Source organism: Bos javanicus, chromosome 26 (assembly GCF_032452875.1).
Source record: "Bos javanicus breed banteng chromosome 26, ARS-OSU_banteng_1.0, whole genome shotgun sequence".
Lineage (NCBI taxonomy): Eukaryota > Metazoa > Chordata > Mammalia > Artiodactyla > Bovidae > Bos > Bos javanicus.
The window spans coordinates 21,720,677-21,739,351 of NC_083893.1; the positions used below are offsets into that span (position 1 = coordinate 21,720,677).

The 18,675-nt window shown below is 57.3% G+C and overlaps 2 protein-coding genes across 8 annotated transcripts in view; one reads left to right on the forward strand and one right to left on the reverse strand.

The window, feature by feature from the left end:
- LZTS2 (leucine zipper tumor suppressor 2) lies at window positions 1-9,932 on the forward strand. 7 transcript variants are annotated; one of them, XM_061403162.1, is made up of 5 exons: window positions 1-100; window positions 5,292-5,741; window positions 6,360-7,022; window positions 7,550-7,798; window positions 8,588-9,932. In XM_061403162.1, the coding sequence occupies exons 2-5, from the start codon at window positions 5,334-5,336 to the stop codon at window positions 9,269-9,271; spliced, it is 2,004 nt and encodes a 667-aa protein (XP_061259146.1). In that variant the 5' UTR covers window positions 1-100; window positions 5,292-5,333; the 3' UTR covers window positions 9,272-9,932. The 7 variants fall into 7 exon arrangements, with proteins under 7 accessions (XP_061259146.1, XP_061259150.1, XP_061259147.1 ...); XM_061403166.1 differs by having other exon boundaries at window positions 6-110; window positions 6,360-7,007; XM_061403163.1 differs by having other exon boundaries at window positions 7-110.
- PDZD7 (PDZ domain containing 7) overlaps window positions 9,781-18,675 on the reverse strand; it is a 21,131-nt gene continuing 12,236 nt past the window's right edge. Inside the window, exons 10-18 of the mRNA XM_061403155.1 lie at window positions 17,706-17,765; window positions 17,343-17,393; window positions 16,569-16,744; window positions 13,253-13,344; window positions 13,036-13,127; window positions 12,812-12,883; window positions 11,736-12,317; window positions 11,336-11,436; window positions 9,781-10,925 (exon numbers count right to left, since the gene is read on the reverse strand). Coding sequence (XP_061259139.1) covers window positions 10,710-10,925; window positions 11,336-11,436; window positions 11,736-12,317; window positions 12,812-12,883; window positions 13,036-13,127; window positions 13,253-13,344; window positions 16,569-16,744; window positions 17,343-17,393; window positions 17,706-17,765 — 1,442 coding nt within the window. The 3' untranslated portion in view covers window positions 9,781-10,709. The remainder of the gene's footprint in view (window positions 10,926-11,335; window positions 11,437-11,735; window positions 12,318-12,811; window positions 12,884-13,035; window positions 13,128-13,252; window positions 13,345-16,568; window positions 16,745-17,342; window positions 17,394-17,705; window positions 17,766-18,675) is intronic.

An 18,675-nucleotide genomic window follows, 5' to 3' on the forward strand; every position in this document is an offset into this window, starting at 1 on the left:
CACCAAGCCCGGGCGAGCGCGCTGGGGAGCCGGCGGATCTGCGGCCAGGACGTGCCGGCCCTGGGTCAGGAGCCCGGCGGGAGCTGGAACGGCGGTTCAGGTAGCGCTGGGTGAGTGAGTGGGGGCGCCGCGGCGGTGTAGGAACTCTCGCCTCCTGCACACCCCCGCCCCGGAGTGAACTTTCCCGATCCCGGGAAGCGGGGGATTGGGGTGAAGAGACAGGCCCCGCAGTCCAGGGGCCGCGGGCGAAGAGTCTGAACAGGGAACCTACACGAAAACTCACACCGACGGGCGCACACACGCGTGTACATAGACCCACGCGCGTGCTGGAGACACCCGAAAACACGTGCACTGCGGGGCGGACGCGCCTAGTGAGTTTCGCTTGCTGTCGGCGGATGAGCCCGGCTGGCCCGCGCGGACCCCCAGCGGGCAGTGTGTGCTGCCGTCGCGTACTTGACGAGGGTGGGAGAAAAGGGCCTCCCAGTGACCGCGGACGGGGGCGGGCCAGATGGGACGCCTCCGGAGGTTCCGGCTTCCCTGCTGCCCGCAGGTGAAGACTAAGACGTAAACAGGCGTTGAGCACGTGATCGCTTCGCAGACCCGTGGGCTGTACCGGGGGAGCCTCGCGGCGGGAACCTCCCTCCCCAGTACTAAGCGAGTTTGAAAGATACCTTGCCGGGCTGTATTCCATTCTCCACCTGGAGGGGATAAGCCCTTCCCCAGGAATGGGAGCACAACGCCCCCTGGAGTTGGCGTAGCGCAGGAGGACAAGAGACTGTTGGGCTGGTTACCTGGGCTCCTCACCTTCCTTCCCCGGAACATGTTGCCCCCATTCCTGAAGATACCCGAGGGGAGCGCAATTCTGGCAGTGTACAGCAGCCTCCTCCGGGACCTCCAGCCCCGGGGAGCAGCTGCGCGAGCGCCTGTGGGTCCCCTTTCTTACTACACTCCTCCTTGCGGAACTGGGAGCTCCTCCCCTCAAAGTAGGAGCAGAAAGCCCACTCATGCAAGAGTAGGAGTCCCCCTTCCCCAGAGAATGCATGACCGTACACATCCTCTCTATACCAGAGTGGGCCTATCTCCCTCTGATAGAAGGGAGCACGGCCCCCTCCCCTCAGCGAATGAGAGTGGGCAGCGGCCCTCGGCCTCCTTCTCCCCCCCTACCCCTCACCCCGCCCCCCCTACACACACGCTGAGCCCAGCTGCTGCCTGAGCTTCTGGGCAGGCTGCCAGAAAGGGGAGGAGGCTCCTGGTGCCCCAGGAGGCTGGGATCAGGGCAAGGCCAGAAGAGGGGGTCTCTATGGGGGTGGGGCTCAGTGTGTATTTGTGAGGCAAGAGGGTCTAGGGTGAGCCTGAGGGTGGCTGGGCTATGTTTCCCTTTCCAGGGAAAAAGAAAGAAAACAACTCTTTCCATGGAGCTAAAAATAGAACTGAGAGCCGGCCAGGCTGTGGCCTGGAAGGGTGGGGGTGCGGGGGGAATGCTCCTTCCTGGGGCAGAGGAGCTCTGGCAGGCCTTAGTTCTGGGGGGCGGGGTTAGGGGGCAGGAGGCTGTGCTTGCCCAGGGATGCGGGCGTCAGCTGACCTGGTTAGGTCACAGAGACCCCTATGGGAAAGTCTGTGTGATAAAATGTTTGTGAAATACGACGTGTATGTTTAAGAAGTTGTCTTTGTGACTGTGAAAAAGACTGTCATAGTGTGAAAAATGCTTGGGAGACAAGTATAGTCAAGATTGTGACTGGGTACAAAGGAACTTAAGCTGTGAAAGCTTGTGCACAACTAGCCGTGATACCGAGTGTATCTCTGTGAGTTGGCCTGATTATGGCAAGAAGGGACATGGAACCTTCTGATGGACCAGACAGACTGAGTGATTGTGTCTGAGACTGAGTGTGGGAAAGGTCGTGTGGGTGTTTAGATTGTGTTGTTTGCCAGAGGGTGAGAGTATCCCTGACCCTGAGAAGACTGGAACGTTGTCTGCTGTGAGGCTGGCGTAAGCTTGGCCTGTGGGTTTGGACCAGCTCACCCACTGGGGTGACTTTTGGGGGCCAGCGGACGTCTCTCTCTGAGCATTGACCTCTTAGCAAAGGAAGGTTTGGCGCAAAGGAGCCTGAAGGAAGGTTGGGGAGAAAAAAACCGCGCTCGAGGAAGGCCTGGGCTCTCCGGAGAGGGAGTACCGCACTGGGGAGACAAGGTTGGGGGTAGCTGGGTGTGTTCTCCGAACGGGCCGCCAGGTGGCGTCGCCTCCGCAAATCCTAGTGTGCCTTCTGCAAGCCGCTGGGGGTGGGGCAAGCACCCACCAAGCGTCGGCCCCTGACTTGTTCCGGGACGCAGGGCCCAGAGTTGGGGGTTAGGTTACCCCCAACCTCCCTCTCTGTACTCTGAAGCCGGAGAGTGTGCCTGGGGGTGAGGCATCGACTAGAGGAGCGGAGGGGGAAGGGCGGCTGCCGCGGCGCCTGTCCCTTTGTGCTCGAACAATGACCAGCTGCTGCTGGCCCCGCGGCCCAAGTAAGGGTAGAGGGTGACCCGCCGCCGCCTAGTCTTGAGCCGGCCGAGCCCCAGACATACAGCCATCGCGCCTCGGAGGGAGGGAATCTGAGCCCCGCTGCGTCGCTCCAGCGTGCGCCCCGCCGGACACGCGTGACGCCGGGTGCCTGCGCGTGTCCGCGCCCCGGGGGCGGGGTCACCCCTCGGACCCTCCCCCGCGCTGCACCGCCCACTTGGGCCGGGCGGGGGCCAGGCCGGGCCGGGGGCGCCGCGGAGGCGGGGCCGGGTCGTACCGGGCCGCTCCGAGTGGCCGCGCGCGGCAGGCTGGAGCCGGGCGGCGCGCCTGTGGAGCGCTGGGGGCGGCCCGGGGCTGAGCATGGAGCGGCGCGGTGGAGGTGAGGGGGGGTCGGGGCTGGGAGGCGACCTGGGGGCGCCCCCAACTTCTGCGCGGCGGAGGTCCCGTGGGGAGGCGGCATTCCACAGCTGCCCCCACTTTCTGGAAGAGGCGGAAGGAGGGGGGTGAACTCCGGAGGGCGGATTGGGGGCTCCGGCTTCCTGTCTCGTAATGGAAACTCGTGATCTCAGACTTGATCCCGCTGGATGGTCCTGGAGTTTGGTGAGGGGGAGACTTTCCCGAACTCTTCTGCCCCCAAAACAGGTCTGTGGGAAACTCGGACCTCGGCCAGACCTCCCTCGGGCCCCGGCTGCATCCAGCCCTCAACCGCCCCCGGCCCACCGAGCAGGGCAGTGTGTGCTGTACCGGAGCGGTTTCTCAAGGATGTTGGGGAGTGCGAGGGGTTCCCTTCCCACAGCCACAAACGCATTTCTCAAAATGGAGCCTCCACTTGCCCCTCCTTCTCTCGGGCTCCAAGAGCGGGAGCCAGGCTGGCTGGGCCTGGCTTTCCAGGCGCCTGGCTTTGGCTCCGTGGGTGTCTGGCGCTCAGGGCCCAGCTCAGCGTCTCTTGGTTTAGCGGCCCCTGGCTTCGCGGGGACCCCGGCTCACTGGGTCCGCCTGGCCCTGGAGCCGCTCTTCGTCTTTGTCTCCCGTCCTTTGGGCCCCTGTCTGAATCTCTCTGTCTCCTCCCCTCAGTTTCCACTTTCTCTGTGCTCACTGAAGTGGGGAAACACACCGAGATGCCAGCCTTCTTGGCGCCTTAGGGGAAGCCCCTTCCCGGCGGTTTCCTGCATGCCCTGGATGGTCTGGGAGAGGGCAGAGGAGGGGGTGTTCTATCGGCTTTGCTCAGGACTGGCACTTGTGGGGTGGACTCAATCCCCACCCCTGCTCCGAGGGCACCAGTCACCCCCACCCCTGGCTCCCAGCTCCTCCTCCCTCAGTCTGGACACCTCCAGATCTTTTGACTTGAGCGGGGAAGTGGGGGAGGGTGGACTTAATGGAACACAAGCAAGAATGAAGGAGAGCAGATCAAGCAAAGATAATGTGTCTCTCCTCTCCACACACTCCAGTGAGTGACAAAAACCGGGCTCCCACTCACCCATTTGGCCCTGCGTGCCACCCAGACTCTCACCCTCTCACATACACACACAACACTCTTTACACACTTGTGCACTATTTCCCATTCACACACTTGTGTCGGATACAGAAACTCATGTATATATGAATGGACATCAAACCATTCTCTGACATAGTCACACTCATACATCAAAGATTCACTGATGTATGCATTTATAATTTTCACATACTTTCTGAGAGCTGCACAGATTTTTGTAAGGTATGCCCATATGATTTCATGTATACATGCATGTATATATCTGAATGTATTGATATATCTATCCAAGCATACGTGTACTCACATACACTCATGTTTTCACACACAGTGCTCATGTTCTTGTGCACAGTTTCACACGCACAAATAAGTAAAATGCATACACTCCTACTCCTACGCAGTTCTCTGTCCACTTCTTGGCCCCCGCTCTGCATGATGACTTCAGCAGATGCCTGAGCCCTGGTCTTCATCCTCAGGACTAGGGAGGGAGTTCCGGGTGGAGGCTTGCTATCCCCTTCCAGGAAGGAGCAGGGCCTGGGGAGGTGGAGCCCTCTTCCCTGGAGCAGCTGCCAGAGGTGATGGTAGAGCCTCTATTCTCATCCCTTTGGAGTTACTCTGGGGAATGTCAAAAGCTAAAAGGTTTCATAGAGGTTGGCAGTGGGCCTGTAGAGGCTTCTTTAGGCCTGACTGATTGGGTGCTGTGAGGCTAGGAATTGTCATGGAAATAGGCATGAGCCTGCATCCACCTCTGGGAGGCAGGAGACCCCAGAGGGCACCTGTGGGCTTCCTAAGAGCTCTGGTTCTTGTTTGACCAGCTCCACCCTTGCCACCTCTCTGTCTGGGAGAAACTGAGGCCCAGCTGGGTGAGGCTGGGCACTGCCTGGCCTTAGCTCTTTGTTCCCTAATTACCATTTGAGTTGCTGCTGCACCCCTGAGTTTGCCCAGACTGCATCTAATGAGTCCACCTGTCCCAGGGAAACAGGGACCAGTGCCAGGAGCTGGTACAGAGGGCTCCCTCCCTGATTCCTGGCCTCTGTGGGACCCCCATCCCCTCATCATCCCTACTTGATAGATTCTGTCCTCAGCCCTATTCAGACCAGAATTGGGCAGTGGTCTGGGGCCCAGGGAGGATGGAAGTTCTTGCCAAGATGCAAGAGAGGGTGTGTTAGGGGGAGGATATCAGTGTTTTTCACTGATGTTGGGTGGACTGTTTGACCTGAGACTAAGGACCAGGAGGGACTCAGGACTTCATACAGGGAGGGAGCTCAAGATGGGGAGACTCTGATGCCACTTCCCTGCTCACAGGTTTCCCTGGAGGCCCTTGGCCAGGCCTGAGCCTCTGCTGCCATGGCCATTGTGCAGACACTGCCAGTGCCCCTGGAACCCGCTCCTGAGGCCGCTACTGCCCAACAAGCTCCAGCCATGGGCAGCGTGAGCAGCCTCATCTCAGGCCGGCCCTGCCCTGGGGGGCCGGCTCCTCCTCGCCACCATGGTCCCCCTGGACCCACCTTCTTCCGCCAGCAGGATGGGCTGCTGCGGGGTGGCTACGAGGCACAGGAGCCACTGTGCCCAGCTGTGCCCCCCAGGAAGGCTGTCCCTGGTACCAACTTTACCTACATCAACGAGGACTTCCGGACAGAGTCACCCCCCAGCCCAAGCAGTGACCTTGAAGATGCCCGAGAGCAGCGGGCACGCAATGCCCACCTCCGTGGTCCCCCACCAAAGCTCATCCCTGTCTCTGGAAAGCTAGAGAAGGTGAGGACCAGCCCTTCCTTTGAGGGTCTGGGTGGAACCAGAGGTCCCCTGGAGAAGCTGAAATTTGGAGATCTATTTATAGGAAGGAGTATGGGCTCCAGATTCACCAGACTTGGGTTCTCACCCCAGCTCTACCTCACTCAGGGAAGTCATTTAACCTTTCTGAGCCTCAGCTTCTGTGTTTGTAAAATGGAGGTAACAGGTCAACTCTCATAGGATTGTTGTGAGAATTAAATCTAATAATATGTGTAAAGTGTTTAGCCTAGTACCTGGCACATAATAGGTACTCAATAAATGTTAGCTTCTTAGAAATACTGTTTTATATAGCTGCTATGTGTTTGCATTGGAGCAAGGCCTGTAACTCCCTCAGCCTCCATTTCCTCATCTCTGTATGCAATACTGATAATATTTTGCTTGCATGGATTTTGTAATGACCTGAGAAGTACATTTTAAGTTGCCTGACGTAAGTAAAGCTGACACAGGAGGCCCTCAGCCAGTGGTAGCAATTGTTATTACTATATGGGGATTGGGGGCCCCAGATGGGAGGGCAGGGAGTGTGATAAGGGCTTTGAGAGATTGGGCGGCTCATCCCTATTGTCAAATGGCACCTCATTTCAGAACATGGAGAAAATTGTGATCCGCCCAACAGCCTTCAAGCCAGTGCTGCCCAAACCTCGAGGGGTACCATCCCTACCTAGCTTCCTGGGTCCTCGGGCCACCGGACCGTCGGGGAGCCAAGGCAGCCTAACGCAGCTGTTTGGGGGCCCGGCCTCCTCCTCCTCTTCCTCCTCCTCCTCGGCTGCTGACAAACCCCTGATACTGAGTGGCTGGGCCAGCGGCTGCCCGTCGGGGACTCTGTCTGACTCCGGCCGAAATTCATTGTCCAGCTTGCCCACTTACAGCACCGGGGGTGCCGAGCCGGCTACCAACTCCCCAGGCGGGCACCTGCCCTCCCACGGCCCTGGGCGGGGCGCCCTGCCGGGGCCAGCCCGAGGAGCTCCCACCGGGCCCTCCCACTCAGACAGCGGCCGATCTTCTTCCAGCAAGAGCACAGGCTCCCTGGGTGGTCGCTTGGCTGGGGGGCTCTTGGGCAGCGGTCCCCGGGCCTCCCCTGACAGCAGCTCTTGTGGGGAACGCTCCCCACCACCGCCCCCACCCCCTCCACCCCCTTCGGACGAGGCCCTGCTGCACTGTGTCCTGGAAGGAAAGCTCCGAGACCGGGAGGCAGAGCTGCAGCAGCTGCGGGACAGTCTGGACGAGAGTGAGGTGACCATGTGCCAGGTGTGGTCAGTGGCAGTGATGGGGGTGGCATGGCAGGACATCCACAGGTGCTGGGCATACAAGATGCATTTCTGTCTGCTAAGAGGCAGGTGTTGGGCTGGTGACCCCCATCCCCACCCAGCTGTCTGGCTTAAACTGTAGAGTGGTTGACACGGCACCACCATATACTGTCTTTCAGCCTTGATTGAGCACGTTACTCAGTTGTACTGAGCCTCAGTTTACTCACCATAAATGGGGATATTCCTGGCCTGAGGGTTATCATTGAGGATTAAGCAGGGTGAAGGGTGTAAAGTGCTTAGATCAATGCCTGGCACCTGGGAAGTGCCACACACATGCTTGCTATTGTTGTTGTCTTTCTTTTCATAAAAGTAGTTGTTGGTATCCTAATTATTGTCACTGTTGAATCCATCTTCCCTGAGCCCAGGACAGTGGGCCACCAGGGCAGTTGGTGACTGGGGCGCTGGGGGTGGCCAGGGTTCGAGGTGTGGGGAAGCCTCCAGGACCCAGGCCTGCCCTCTCGCCCACAGGTGTACGAGGAGCGGCAGCGGCACTGGCCCCGTGAGCGAGAGGCTCTGCGAGAGGATGGCGTGGCCCGGGCCCAGCGGGCCCAACAGCTGCTGCAGCTTCAGGTGTTCCAGCTGCAGCAGGAGAAGCGGCAGCTACAGGACGACTTTGCGCAGCTGCTGCAGGAACGTGAGCAGCTGGAGCGGCGCTGCGCGGCCTTCGAGCGGGAACAACGGGAGCTCGGGCCACGGCTAGAGGAGACCAAGTGGGAGGTGAGCTGTACCAGGAGGGGCAGGGAGCAGGGCCTTCAGTGAAGGGTAAGCCTTGAAAGGAGGGGCCCAGCCACATCCCCTCACCTGCCATCCCCAGAGGGCCTCTCCTTCCTCACCTTTGTGAGATGAGGCTCCCCACTCTGACCTCCCTTTCTGGGTATGGGTCTCCTTGGGGGCCTTCACATTTGGTCTCCTCATGGCTCTGCTCTAAGTGCTCAGGTAGCTAGTGACATTCCCATCCACTGCCTTCCCACCAGTAGTAAGAATGAGAATGTAGTGCTTACTCCTTGACAGGTACTGCTACTCAAGCAAGTAACATAGAGTATCATCTAATCCTTGTAATAACCCTGTGAGTTGGGTGCTGTTCACACCCTCATTTCATCGGTGAGGAAAATGAGACCCAGAAGGGATGGAGCCTGAGATCACACTCCACACACAGTGGCGGAGCTGAGATCTGAACCCAGGCAGTCTGGCTCCAGTGTCTATGCTTTTCATCAAGATACTGTAGTGCCTCCCAACTGGAAATGCAGGCACTGCCCTTTGCTGCTTCCACTCCTGCCAAACCTGCATGAAGCTGCTGCTTCATGATGGTTTAAAGACCCCAGCTTTGAAACCAGAAGATCTGGGTCTATATTCCACCTTAGCCAATGAATAGCTGCCTCAGTGTCTTCATCTGTAAAATAGGTACAGTGATCATACTGCCTCTCCCCAAATGCCCAGCTTGATGTCAGGGCCTGGCCACCTGGGAGAACCTTCTCACCGTCTTTTCCAACTGTCTCCTACCCCTAGGTGTGCCAGAAGTCAGGTGAGATCTCCCTGCTGAAGCAGCAACTGAAGGAATCTCAGTCAGAGCTGGTACAGAAGGGCAGCGAGCTGGTGGCCCTGCGAGTGGCACTGCGGGAGGCCCGGGCAGCGCTTCGGGTCAGTGAGGGCCGGGCACGGGGCCTCCAGGAGGCGGCCCGGACACGGGAGCTGGAGCTGGAGGCCTGTTCCCAGGAGCTGCAGCGGCACCGTCAAGAGGCTGAGCGGCTGCGGGAGAAAGCTGGGCAGTTGGACAGTGAGGCTGCCGGACTCCGGGAACCCCCTGTGCCACCTGCCACTGCTGACCCATTCCTCCTGGCAGAGAGTGATGAGGCCAAGGCACAGCGGGCCGCCGCCGGGGTCGGGGGCAGCCTGCGGGCCCAGGTGGAGCGGCTCCGGGCGGAGCTACAGCGGGAGCGGCGGCGAGGTGAGGAGCAGCGGGACAGCTTCGAGGGGGAGCGGCTGGCCTGGCAGGCAGAGAAGGAGCAGGTGATCCGCTACCAGAAGCAGCTGCAGCACAACTACATCCAGATGTACCGACGTAACCGGCAGCTGGAGCAGGAGCTGCAGCAGCTCAGTCTGGAGCTGGAGGCCCGGGAACTCGCGGACCTGGGCCTGGCAGAGCCAGCACCCTGCATCTGCCTGGAGGAGATCACTGCCACCGAAATCTAGGGCCTTAGCACCCCCTTCTGCACGGAGGTCTCCTGAAAGCAGGCAGTAGCCTCAGATCCACTGAGGGCCTCAAAGTCTGAGGGCCCAAGGGCCTTAGTCCCTGGGATACAGGTCTCTGGGCCTCTGCCAAGGACTCAAGGCTGCCCGATGACTTGGATCAGATTCCCTGAAGGTTCCTGTGTTCACTGTCACCCAAAGGCTCCTACTCACTTGACCTATTTCATTCACTCCCCAAATACTGCCATTGCTACTTTGCCAACCCCACACACCCCCAGCGCTCCCAGCCCACTCAGCCAGGGGTCTCGGAAAAGGAAGGGGCTCCCTCATCTCCACGTTCTCCCCACCATCCCAAAGCCAGAGCGAGCCAGATAGCGCCAGCTGCTCCAGATGTGCCTGCCCCCCAACCCTGCCCATTTTGGGGGACAGGGCTGGGACTGGGGTCTGATCTCCAGGTCCCAGCTCTGCACCCCCTCTCCTGGGGAGAGGGGGCTGTAGTCAGACCAAAGGAAGAACTCAGAAATGTTTATTTGTGTTTGTGACCAAGTGGCCCCTCCCCACACCCAGGTTTTTGGCCTCGTTTTTCACTTGTATATTTTTCACATTGTAAATTTCTTGTACAAACCCAAAGAAAAAAATTAAAAATTTTTTGTTTTTAAAAAAAGATGAGTGTGGTGGATAAAGATTAGGGGAACTTGCTTGACCTCCGTGCCCTTTTATTTGATGGCTATCCCCATACCCCTCACAGAGATCTTCGGTAGGGAAAGGGTGATGGGGAAGGGCAAATCCAGTAGAAAATCTGAGGTCCTAGTGGACTAAAACATGAAATGGGCTCTCAGGGTTTGAGAAACGAGAAAAGACCTTCCTCTCCCTTGAACAGAACACTGCTTGGGGCTGGGGGCTGGATGTGGTGACCCCGTGGAGGGCCATCTCTGAAAGTCCCTGTCCCTCACTGCTTCGGGGAATCATGAGAAAGTGCATACCAATCCCCAACTCCAGACCCTGGGTGTCCCCTTCCTGTCTTGGGAAGTTGGGGGCAGTGAGCTGGTGACACGACTACCCAGTAGCACCTTGTCCTTGACACTGAGTTTATCTGGAACAGGTAGAGCCTTAGTGACAACTGGGGAGGGAGACGCGAGGGAGGGGATCTGAGCCACCGGTGTGGAGAAAGCAAGGCAGGCAGGAGTGGGAGGTTCCTGAAGCCTAAAGAGATTAGTAGGTAAGGTCTGGGGGATGGCAGGAGGATTCTCCGAGGTCAGTGGGAAGAGTTACGGGATAACTGAAGAGAACCTGGGATTAGTATCAGGAGGCAGGAGGCTTGGAGAGAGGCCTGGGCTTGGGGTCAGCTGGAGAAGCCCGGCGTCAGCAGGAGGGGTCTGGGTTTGGGTGGGAAGGGCATTAATGGGAAGTTCTGGGAGGCAGCTGGAGTGCCATCAAGGGGTCAGTGGGCAGGGGAATGGTCAGCAGGAAGCCGCTGTTCATTGAGGGCTGACGAGTCAGAGGGCAAGGGCAGTGGGCCAGGCTTGGGGACCCTGACCACAAGCTCCATGGGCTCCCGAGCCTTGTTTCGATAAGCCCGGCGGATGGTATCTACTGCCCGCTGGTGCGTCACCTGCTCCAGGCTCTCTCCATCCACGGCCACAAGCTCGAAGCCAGCCTGGGATGGGGGTGGGAGAATCACAGACCTCCCTCCTCAGGTCAACCCCACCCCACCCCCAACCTCTCACCTCCACCAGCTGGGACACTCCTCCCCAACTGGGCGGAGGGGATGGACAATGGGACTTTTGTGCCCGGAGCCCGATGGGGGCAGGGTGGGGCACAGACAATGGCCTTTTGTCCCTTGGGGCTAGGGGTGGAACAGGATGGGCCACCCTCAGGCCCAGGCTGGCATAAGGGCACAGATTTTCCCCTAGGTCTGCTCAACCTGCAGGTTAACCCCCTGCTCCAAGCCTCCTCCCACGACCTAGTCTACACATGTCTGGCTGGAAGATGAGCATGCACTGGTCCTGCCCCCTGCCAGAATTCAGATCTGGGCCTAAAGAGTGGGTCTGGGTGCCCTTCACCCACCTGAAGGGCCCCACTGAGGAAGGCGGCGCCCCCGGGGAAGATCTTTTCTATCTTCACCATGGGCTGTACCTTGGACTCAATGCCCCCAGAAATGCTGATGCCTAGTGAGAGGGAGAAATGCTGGGTGACAGTGCAGCCACATGCCTAAAGCCTAGAGCTCCCTGGAGAACCCAGGACCCATCCCCAAATAGAGAGCCCCCCAAGCCAACCCCCAGATTCTACTACTACTCCATCCTCAACTCACTCTAACCCCAAGCCTCCCAAATTTAGACCTTCCCAACTATACCCTGATTCTTTCCCTTGTCCCAGGTCCCCAAGTCACACCCCAAAACCAAGCCCACCAACCTCACCCACACCTGAGCCCCCACTCCCCACCAGGCCCAGTCCTGCCGGGACTCACCCAAGGACTGTTTCATCTTGGACAGCGTGACCGTCCTCAGCTCCCCACTAGCGACCTTCGTGGCTGTCTCCTCAGCTGTCCTGCCAGTTCCATTCTCAGAGGGCCCTTGACCGCCCCCTGCCTTGGCCACCTGCCCATCCATAGGTCGTGGCAGAGGGGGCCTGGCTTTCCGAGGCTTGTGGTAATGCCCATTGGCTGTGCTGGGAGTGGGGATGGGTGCCGGGGATGGCGAACGCCTGCGGCCGGGGGACTTGCCTCGGCCCCGGCTGCGGCTCTGGGCTGGGCCCTGGCTCCGGCTCTGCCGAGGGTCCTCTAGGGTCAACGGTTCGGTCAGCAGCCAGTTAGGCCTTGGGGGCCGGGGAGCCACGGGAGGTGGCTGAGGAGGGGGTGTGCAGGCACCTCGGCATGGGGTAAAGGCATCTACTGGCACGTCTTGGAGAGGGGGGATCCCTTTATGAGGGTGGCAGGGGACAGAGGCACCCAGGGAGACCTGGAGGCCCCCCAGCCGCTCCCTCAGCTCCCCATCATCTTCCTCTTCTGAGAAGCCGTTCACAGGAAGCAGGTAGAAGCCACCACGACTGTCTGGGGAAGAGGGCCAAGGTCAGGCCGCCCTCTCCTCAACAGCCCAAACTGCCTGGCCAGAGCCCAGTCCTCACTGTGTGGGGGTAGGGAGACCTGGGGGTGCTCTTACAGCAGTGTTACAACACTGCCCCAGCTCTATTGCAAAAGTATTTTAATACTTTCTATTGGAATAGTTACAGTTTTATCTTATCATGTCTGAGTAAAAATATGACTCCCACACCAAGCTGGTAACTTCTCAGAGATTATTGCATAGAATGAGATGATTTAACAAGTGAGTGGGTTTTAAAACCAATTAGTAAGTAAATAATAGTACAGATGGTTAGTGGACGTGATAAAAATGGTCCTGGCAGACGAGGGATTCCCTTCAGGGAACCACACCACACGTATCTCTGAAGCCACGAAGTCCTATGTGGGAACAGGGATGGAACGCCCATTTTCCCTCCCCGAGTCCCCCTGGGGTGTGCCCCTCCCTGTGCTCTGGGACTCTGACTGACCAGGCACGGGGGTGATGAGGTGACGCTTGGGTCGTGTGTCTTGTCGGGTGGGTCTCAAGGCAGGAGGCCGAACTGGTTGGAGAGGAGAGCAGGTTAGGAACGAGGCTCCCTGAGGGACACAGCTGAAAGGGCCCAGGCATCTCTGCCCCTCTCCCCTGGGAGGCCCCCCACCCCCAGCCCCACTTGGGGCTCAGGAGCCTCAGTCCTGCCCCCTGGCTGCTGACCTGCCTGACTCTTGAGGGCCTCAAAAGCCTCCAGCTCCACAGGCATCACCATGCTGTCGAAGCGACCCAGGTCTGTGGGGGCCACCACACTCCTGGGGGAGGGTAAGAGATGAGGTGTGGGCAGGGCTCAGTTCCAGGGGGGTCTGGAGGGGCTTCCACCCTGGAGAGGTTAGGGTAGATATCGGGGGTCCCCTCCCTGCCCCCAAGCCCTCCCCACCTGATGTCCCTCAGCAGCAGCAGCTTTGCCGGCCTGTCCAGAATGGCCAGCAGGGGCCTCACTAGGTCCTCCACGCCGCCCTCATGCACGTACTGCAGAGAGAGGCACCACAGGTCAGGTAGCAGCAGGGACCTCCAGAGCCCGGTAAGGGGGCATGCCTGGACATGCGGGGGTCCCCATGTTTAGGAAAGGTTCTCCCCCAGACCTGGGCTGTCCACAGGATGGTCTTACTCGGTGACTGGGCGGAACGTGCAATAATAATGACAGAGCGGTAACAGCAACACCAGTAACAGCTTTAGGCCTTTTTCTAGGCCTTTTACACATGGTCTCCCACTTTGAGAGGTGACATCAGTTATTCCTGTTTTACAGATGAGGGAACTGAGGCTCAGAGAGGACTTTGCCCCAGGCCACACAGATGAGGAAGTGTGAAGAGAAATTGAAAATTGAGAAATGTGGCTCCTACCTACTACTGTACCGGAAAAGGATATGCAGGGAGTGGACTCTCCTCCCCACCCCCACCTCCCTGGCTGAAGGAAGGAATTTGAGCCAAAGGCTAGGCTGTGTGCCTGGCTGTCCCAGCTTGTGTCTGCATACAGACCGACAAATTAGGCTTTGTTCAAGGCTGGAATGGGGAGTTTGGGGAAGGAGTGGCCCTATAGAAAGTCTCTCCAGTCTTTAGCCAGGGCAGTGGAGGCATTTCTGCCTGGCACTGCCCGGATGCCTCCAGCCACACCCCGCCGTCGCAAACTGACAATCTGAATACTGGGAGTCACCCAACTTGGATAGCACACCGCCCCCTAGTGCCACGACGGACACACACAGAGCATCCCTGGCAAGCACAGGACACTGGGAAACAGCACACCCTGGTGGCCAGAGCAAGACATTCATAAATAGCTGGAAATTAACCACACACAAAGTTGCAGGGACTCACACATACACATACCGACAGTACACCCCCTTTTGTCTGGAGAGAGATGCAGGTAATGGCAAAGAACCAATGACATATGTGCACACACTTCAAGTCCACAATCCTGCATTCAGCATCCACTAAGTGCCGGGTCCTGTACCGGGCAGTAGGGGCACAAGGACAAAGAGCCACCAACCCCAGTAAAATACAAACCCCTGGCGACGGCACAGAGGGAGTCTCCGAGGGGGGTGGGAAGATCAGAGTAAGCTTCACGGAGGTGGTGGCATTTACACTGACTCTTACAGATAAATGAAAGAAATACAAGAAAGTTGAGAAGAAAGGGTGGTGTGGAGTAATGGGTTCATAGAAGTTTAACAGGGCTTCCCCTATGGCTCAGTGGGTAAAAAATCCGCCTGCAATGCAGAAAACGCAGGACAGAGGACACACACACACATGCACACAGGGTACATGAAGGGGCCTCCATATAGGCTGTGCGGGTTGGGACTACAGTGCAGGTGGTGCTCGTAGAGTTGCGCAGTCGTAACCTGTATAAATCATGTTACATGTTATACCCGGGGAAGATGATATGGTGACCATGGGAAAGCAGAGGTCAGTGAGCTGGGGAGTCAAATCAGGGAGCGCCTTGAATGTGAGGATAAGGAACTTGTACTCTATTCTGCCAAAGACAAGAGGCTGCAAGGGGGTTTGGGGAGTTTGTAAAGTGATCAGAGAGGTAGTTTATAATGCCTGGTCAGGAGATGGGGAGATGGCTCAGAGTGGGAGATAGAAGGGAGGCTTGGGGTTCAGGACCACACATTTAAGGGAGCTTTACTAATCATTCCAGCCAGGACACTACCCCAAAGGTCTGATCTCTTGGTATGGGTGGGGCTTGGGTCAGACTTGGGTGGTGGGCATTGCTCCCTAGGTGCTGCGGGGCTCTGGGAGAGGTCTTCCTGGTCTGGGCACGGTGGGAGGAGCAGAGGGATGGGGGAACAGCATCCAAAGAAACTGACACAGAGCTCCACCTGGTGGCCTGAGCCCAGAGTCACAGGCTTACAAAGACTTGGTACACTCCGCCCCACTTGGCAGTCTAAGCTGAGCATGACACTCAAGTGAATTTAGCCCAGAGGCCTTTAGCTGCCCCCAACATGCATTTCCATATGTAGCTCTGCTGTAAACCAAGCATTGGGAAAAGGATGAATGAATTACTGTGAATCAGTCTCTAGGTGACATGCACACAGATACGATCATACAGTGCTGTTGTTTAGTCCCTAAAGTCTCGACTCTGCGACCCCATGGATTGTAGCCCGCCATGCTCCTCTGTCCTGGGGATTTCCCAGCAAGAACACTGCAGTGGGTTGCCATTTCCTTCTCCAGGGGATCTTCCTGACCCAGGGATGGAACCTGTGTCTCCTGCATTGGCAGCTGGGTTCTTCACCACTGAGCCAACAGGGAAGCCCAAATTATGTAGTTAAGTCAACACAAACCCAGATAAACAAAAGTACACATCACACAGACATAACACAGCCCCACCCCGACCAAGGTGAGGGAGTGGGGGGGAACCACAAACAATTTCCTGAAACTCTTCCGTTTGCCCTGGTACAGAGGATCACGCATGCACTGATGCAGATGCAGATAAGGGAACCCATCACAGGAAACCTGGGGCTTCTTGAGACAGAAGGATAGGAGAGGGACTTCCAGTTCTCCTGGAGGGGGTGACCTGTGCCTCCTACAGTCTCCCCAACATTCAGGCTACAAAGACTCCCTCAAATCTACCCTTGACCCTACGGTGGGAACTTCTGCTTCTGTCTGAAGTGGAAAGGAACAGTGAGAAACAGTGTAGATATTGAGGGAGGCTTGGGGTATGTTGGGAGAAGAAAAGATTACTTATTTGGGTAACAGGGGAGAGGCCAGGCCTGATGGCTGACCCAGAAGTGGAAGGAGCCATGAGCTGGGGAAGGCTGAGGTTTCGAAGAGAACAGAAAACAAAGCAGGTGACTGCAGGGACTGAGGTCCCAAACTCATCACCTGTCTGGTCTGGCTTCTTCTCTCCTCAGCTTAAATATTACCTCCTCTGGGAGGCCCTCCCAGACCACACCGTCTAGTTTGTGCCTCAGGTTATTTTCTCATGTCCTTTTCCTTCATAATACTTCACATGATTTGTCTCTATGGGTGCTTAGGTTCTAGTTACTATCTATCTTTCCTTCCTGACCGTGAACTCAGTGTGTGTGTCCATGTGTCTGTGTGCACTCCTGAGCAACCATGTCACAGGGGTGACTTCTGCTTTACTTACCACTGGGCTCACAGTGTTAAACCCAGATACTGGCCAGCAGATAGTGGCCTGAATGAGTGAGGGGTTGGGTGACTGAGTGACCAAGTACTGGGGCTGAGAGTGGGCTGGTGGCTCACCCGGGAGCAGTGGCGGGTGACAGCCAGCACCTCATCATCGGTCAGCAATCGCCGCGCCAGGTCCTGAATCAGGGGCCGACGGCTCTCCCAGGCCTGCACCCGCTCATCCACATTGGGCAGGTGGCTGGAGGGGCTCCCAGACCTGGCAGAGAGCAGAGCCCGACCCCTCTCCCGGTCTGCAGGGCGGGAGCAAAAGGATACAATGAAGGAGACAGGAGCCATCAGAAGCCAAGGCAGGGACTCCCCTCAGTGGGGTCAGACTCCAGAATAGACTGGCTAAGGGTCCCAGGTTCCCCAGGTGGAATCCCAGCCTAACCCGGATGTTCCCCACCATGGTCTCCCACAGCAATCTGCCCATCACTGGAGTTCCAATTCAGGCCTTTCAGCCCCCATCCTAGACCCCTAGCCCAGTATGCTCCTTAGTTGAGCCCTGGCCCAGAGCCCCTGGGCCCCCTGAATATGTACTGTCATACTAGTCTGTCCCCATTGGAGTTCTAGAAAGGCCCCCTCCCTCATCTCCCCAAAAATCTGTCTTTGGGAGTCCCAGCTTAAGCTCCAAGTCCTCAAAAAATGCACCCTAATATCTATGTGTAACCCTATATTTCTAGAAAGCATAGTCCAATTGTTTTAGTTGCCCCTAATGTGCACCTCTCAATCTGTCTGATACCCCATGCTTAACCATGAGTTTAGCCCAAAGTCCCTTGGCACCCCCAACATGCACCCCATCTGCAGCTCTATTGTAGACCAGGCTCAGAGGGGGGAAGCAAGCATTACCACGTCTCAGCCTCCAGGTGACAAACTTCTGCACGGGCCCCACTCCCCCTGCTAAGAAGAAGAAAGAGGCTCAGTTGTAGCCCTGGTCTCCCATCTGAAAATGGGGGTTGGGGACTCAGAACTGGCTGGATCGTGGGCTGGAATGGAGAGTTCAAGGCTGCAATGTGGTATGACTGGGAAGCAAGAGGCCAGGCTATTGAGGTGGGTCCTGAAGGCCAAGGTCAGGCCAGGAGCTTCATTCACAGGCAGTGGGGAGTTAGTAAAGGCTTTGGATCAAGAGGGGGCACAGTGTGTGCCCTGCTCGTAGAGGTCCATTGGAAAGCATATGAATGGATGGAAGAACCCCAAGGGCAAATCACCTACCTTCAGGGCACAGAGAGAAAAAGAGGAGCCTCTGAAGGAGGGAGAGGAGTAGCCAGAGAACTGGGAAGAGAACCAGGAGAGAGAAGGGCCTTGGGGGCTGTGAAGAGAGAGATGAGTTTAGGGAGGGGGTTAGACTGCCGATTTGAAGGGATTGTCTCTCTCATGAGACCCAGGCAGGGGCAGGGCCCAGCCCCTTTTTGCCTACCCAACATTCACTCTCCCTTCTAGAAAAAGCACCCTGATTTCACCAGGGGATCCATCCCATCCCCCACCCCCAGCATTCTCAGTCCCTGTACTCCAGGGTGGACATATGACCCAGGCTGGCCAATGAAAGCACCCTCTCTCTCTCCCAGGTCACAAGTGATGTGTTGGGCATGTGATCCCAGCTGGGCCAACCAGAGCCTGGGACATCATCTGGAACTATTTAAGGAGAGGCTCTTTCCCCCGGGTTGCTAAGCGACAGTGGCCTTCTTACCTTCAAATGGCAAAGCCAGCAAGATGATGAAGACAAACCAGGGGAAAGAGGAACCAAAGGATGAAGAGTGCAGGTGGCTGAGGAGACTGTTTAAACCTTTAGACCCAGTTTACATCCATAGCTGAACCAAGAAGTGCTTTTTAAAGCTAGCTTCGATTAAGTTTTTCTCACAGACAACCCCAAGAGTCTCAACTTATTCACTTTTGGTCCAGCCTTTGAATCTCACCAGAGAGAAGAGATTCTTTCTGGAAGAGTCCTCAGGAAGCCTTTAACATGAGTGAAGCCTGTCTAGGCCCTCCTGCCTGGGCCTTGATTTAGAAATGGCCTTGCTCTAACTGGCTAAAGCCAGTTCAGGTTCGATCCATGATACAGGGTACTCGGGGCTGGTGCACTGGGATGACCCAGAGGGATGGGATGGGAAGGGAGGTGGGAGGGGGTTCAGGATGGGGAACACATGTACACCCATGGCAGATTCACGTCAATGTATGGCAAAAC